Genomic DNA, 4,717 nt, shown 5'->3' on the forward strand with positions numbered 1-4,717 from the left:
CACTATTTATAGGCAAAGTGACAAGTAGGATGTGAACTTATATATACACCAATAATTACAAGACATATGGACAACATGAAGGATGATACAAGACTTTTGGGACACGAAACAATATCTATTTATTATTATAATATTCATAATAGATGTTTAGTTATTAATTTAAATAATTTATTTTAATTTTGAATGTTTACAATTTTTCATTCATATCAACATATTATCGATATTCTCATCAACATTGGATAAAATGTTTTTATCGACACCGTCATTTTAAAACCAAAGAGATAAATAAGTAAAAAAAATTTAAGGGTAAAATAGGAAAGTAAAATTAAAACAAAAATCACAAAAAAATGAAGTTGAAGCCCTAGCCTAATCTCCATCTTTCTCCTTGGGCGTGAGGTAACTGTCGAGCCCTCTGTTTTCTTTCTTCCAGCCGACCATCCCCATCGTCTTCCCCTTTCGGCGAAGAAAACCCACGGCGGTGCTCCCTCCTCACGCGAAGAACAGGTGCGCAGCGACAAATACTTCCGGTGGTGGTGACCCACGCGACAACGTCCTCTTCCGCAGCGCGTTTGGGCCTCAAGTGGTGCGGCGACCACTGATTCATTCCGACTACATTGAGTTTTGGACACTTTTCCGATTTCAAGCAGCGTTTACCTATTCGAAACTAGACTTCGAACCACTCCGATTTTGTGACTCGCACGGTTTCAACGTTTTCAGCAACGTTTTCCTCTTTCGGTGAGTTTCGGCTTTAACCCAATCCCTTTTTGCCTCTGTTTAATGCTAACCGCTCTATTTCGGCTTCAAATATGCAGATTTAAGCTAGTTCGAATTCCATCCAGCAAGCGTTCGGATCTTTTTGGACAGAATTCAGTGGGTAAAGACGCCCTAAACTCCTATCGAACTCTTCTAAGTGTTGTAGCTTAGTTTCTAAACTTTAGCACCTCTCGTTTTTCAGCAACGGACTGATATCGGACGAGTTCGAACACTTTTCTAGCAAAGTTTCAAGTCTGTTTTGGTGAGTTGTAAGTATTAAAGTTCTGTTTAGGCCTTTTCAAACATGGTTGAACTGATTTGGAGTGGTTTCTAATCCTTAGAAGCTCTTACTTGTATATTCCGATTGGTTTCAAACTCTTCCGGACATTTCTTTTGGTGAAGGGCCAAATAGATTTTGTTAAGATTTAGGTGGTAAGTCTCTATTTGGACCTTTCTAAACTTATTATGAACGCTCTTATGTAGTTTGGGGCTAATTTGGAGTCTTCGAGCTATAAGTCTTAAGGCCATTTTGAAGGGACATCTGGGATTGTCTTAGGAGTGCACTAGGTAAGAGGAATTCTAGTTGGGGAGTTTGTTTGTTGTGTGTTATGGATATATATAAGCATGTCGTGGTGTTTTGCTAACATTGTAATAACTTGCACATTGAGGAATTATTAAGTGGCCCTGTTTACAAATCTGTTGTTTGATGACAATGTCTAGATATACATATGGTTTATGTTGAGAGCTGTTGTTTTATGTGTTTTGGCACAGAACATGGTTTAGTGTTATGTTGTAGTACTCATGCATCAGGTGAGGTTGAGAACATTGCGAGTGTGTAGGGGAAAGTAAGGTGAAAAATGGGAAGAGAGTTTCTCTTATAACAAAAAATTATTTCAAAATTATAGTGTATTTTATAGTGTAATTTTAGCTAGGGTAAAATACACTTTTAGCCCTTGAGATTTAAATTTGGTGTCTATTTGGTCTCTCAAGTTTCAAAATGAACATTTTAGTTTCCGAAGTTTGAAAAATGATTCTAAATGGTCTCTAATCCATGTTGATTGTTAGTTGACTAATGGTAGAATGACGTGGCAATTTTAGATTAGTGACCATAAATGCTGATTTGCACTCTCATACACGGTAGAAAAAGTTGTGTTCATGGATCTAATCATTACATAAGTTTAGACATATTTTTCAATTATTCATTAAGAGTAATCGTTCAATTAAATGGTAATGGACCAATCACTGTGTTATATGAGTGTGGATTATTTTTCTTCCGTGTTGTAGTTGTAGAGTTCAACTACTTCATTTCAGACATTAAGACTAAAGGCACAATTTACATGAAGGAATAAATTGAGCTTATGGGTTATGAGATCTTTTACTTCTGATGATTTTTGTGGTTAACTTGTCAGTATGATTGATTTTGCAGGAACTGAGTGGAAGATGAGTTTAATATCACAAAATGTTGCGGTAATTAGTAGTATTGAGAAGGTTACAGGGGAGGATACTGTTGGCTTGTCATCTCTGTCGAGAAACAGAGATGCTAGTGATGTAGAAAACTCTGTTCTAGATACTACTAGAGGAAAGAAGAGAAAGAAAGAACACAAAAAAGAAGATGAGCAACTAGTAAAAGAACAACAAAAGGAAATGAAGAAGCTCGAAAACTTTCTTTTTGGATCACTCTATTCCCCTGTTGAATTTGGAAAGGATGAAGAGCGAAATGGTTTCAGTTCTGAGGAGAAAGTACCTGCTTTGTACATAATGGACCGCTCTGCAAATAATTCCCTTTCTGCATACGAAGAGGATTTTGAGCTCCTAGATGAGAGTATGAATAAGGAGGAACTTCAGCAAAGAAAACCAGTATGGGTTGATGAGGAAGAGGAGAAGGCCACAGTCAATATTACTAATGTTAGTAGACTGAGAAAATTGAGGAAGGAAGGAGATGAGAATTTGATTTCCGGCTCAGAGTACGTGTCAAGACTGAGGGCTCAACATGCCAAGCTAAACCCAGGCACCGAGTGGGCTCAACTTGATGCACCATCCAGGGCTGACAGTGATGATGATGATCTATCATCAGATGATGAAAATGCAGTTGCATTGGCTGATGGTTATGCTAATGTTGATTCTATTGATGATATCCTTCGAACAAGTGAGAATCTTGTCGTGAAGAGTGGTGCAAAATTGATGCCTGGTCTTCTTGGATACTCAAGACTTGTAGATGCTAATGCAGAGGAGCCATCTAATGGTCCTATCAATTCGGTTCAGTTTCATCGCAACGCTCAGTTACTCCTAGCCACTGGGTTGGATCGAAAGCTTAGATTTTTTCAGATTGATGGTAAACGAAATACCAAAATTCAGAGCATTTTTCTTGAGGATTGCCCCATACGAAAGGCATCATTTTTGCCTGATGGATCTCAGGTTATCATAGCTGGGAGGAGAAAGTTCTTCTATAGTCTCGATCTAGTGAAAGCAAAAGTAGATAAAATTGGCCCTCTTGTGGGTAGAGAGGAGAAAAGCCTTGAAGTTTTTGAAGTTTCTCCTGATTCTAGCACAGTCGCGTTTATAGGCAATGAAGGCTATATCCTGTTAGTGTCAACCAAAACTAAGGAGCTCATTGGAACGCTTAAGATGAATGGAAGCGTTCGTTCTTTAGCATTTGCAGATGATGGACGACAGCTACTGAGCTCTGGCGGTGACGGGCAGGTCTACCACTGGGATTTGAGAACAAGAACATGCATCCACAAGGCTGTCGACGAAGGTTGCATCAATGGTACTGCACTATGTACCTCTCCAAATGGAGCATTGTTTGCAGCTGGTTCTGACAGTGGGATTGTTAACATCTACAACAGACAAGAATTCTTAGGGGGCAAGAAAAAGCCATTGAAAGCCATTGAGAATCTGACCACCAAAGTAGACTTTCTCAAATTCAATCATGATGCTCAAATATTGGCCATCTGTTCAAGAATGAAGAAAAGTAGTTTGAAGTTGATACACGTTCCTTCTTTTACTATATTTTCGAACTGGCCCCCACCGAAGAAGAACCTTCAGTACCCTTCCTGTTTGGATTTCAGTCCTGAAGGAGGTTACATGGCTGTGGGAAATGCTGCTGGAAAGGTATTATTGTATAAACTACATCATTATCAGCATGCATAGATTTGATCTCCATATGCTTAATCATTGGCTGGAACAGTTTTGATACCTAAATTAGTTATTACAATCAGCTGTTACTTTAGACAAGTTTACTGTAGATCACATGTTGTTTACTAATTTTCTACTTATTAAAAACTCTTCTTTCTTGTTAAGATTAACACTTGACGTTTCATAATTTGGTATGGAGTACTTTCCTCTCAACAGTGGGTTCTTTTTATTGAGAACTTATTGTTATTGCTCTCATTATTAAGTTTATTGCTCTTATTGTTTACCATCAAAATTCAATAAAATGTCATGAAAAGAACAAAATTTTTAAAACTAGTTTTATGAGTGTGAGTAGAGTTTATAGGTTAACTTTTTAAAAATATAATGGTTATCAAATGGGACATTCACAATTTAACTTTTAGAAATAAGTACAAGTTTGGTCTCTATGATTTGAAGAAAGTTAAAATTTATCTTTATGATTTGATAGAACTCTCATATATAGGTCAATTGATATAAAGGCAAAGTAGTCATTTGAAGTCTCTCATTAAGGATTTGTTTGGACTAATTTGAGAAAAAAGTGGTTTTCAAACAACTCATTTTTATTTAAACAATTCTAATAAAAAAACGATTAAAATACACTTAAAAAGCTATTATGAGTGGTTATCAAATACTTCAATTATGATTTATTTTTAAAGTAAACATTTGAAAATGTATTCAAAATACACCTTAAATTTTTGTACTAAAATAAAGAAAAGAAAGTTACGAAAGTTTTAGCCAACTATAATAACTCACCCTATGGGATGAAATTCTAACTCGATGAAATTGGTAATGA

At 36.5% G+C, this 4,717-nt stretch overlaps 1 protein-coding gene across 8 annotated transcripts; it reads left to right on the forward strand.

The window, feature by feature from the left end:
• Positions 1-313: 313 nt before the first annotated feature.
• Positions 314-4,101, forward strand: LOC120088503 (U3 small nucleolar RNA-associated protein 18 homolog). 8 transcript variants are annotated; one of them, XM_039045862.2, is made up of 5 exons: positions 343-735; positions 813-874; positions 956-1,015; positions 1,237-1,320; positions 2,180-4,101. In XM_039045862.2, the coding sequence occupies exon 5, from the start codon at positions 2,194-2,196 to the stop codon at positions 3,901-3,903; it is 1,710 nt and encodes a 569-aa protein (XP_038901790.1). In that variant the 5' UTR covers positions 343-735; positions 813-874; positions 956-1,015; positions 1,237-1,320; positions 2,180-2,193; the 3' UTR covers positions 3,904-4,101. The 8 variants fall into 8 exon arrangements, with proteins under 8 accessions (XP_038901788.1, XP_038901796.1, XP_038901790.1 ...); XM_039045866.2 differs by having other exon boundaries at positions 350-735; positions 813-870; XM_039045863.2 differs by having other exon boundaries at positions 364-735; positions 956-1,022.
• Positions 4,102-4,717: the final 616 nt, after the last annotated feature.

The sequence above is a fragment of the Benincasa hispida genome, chromosome 10 (genome assembly GCF_027475165.1).
Source record: "Benincasa hispida cultivar pf3 chromosome 10, pf3_genome.v1.1, whole genome shotgun sequence".
NCBI lineage: Eukaryota > Viridiplantae > Streptophyta > Magnoliopsida > Cucurbitales > Cucurbitaceae > Benincasa > Benincasa hispida.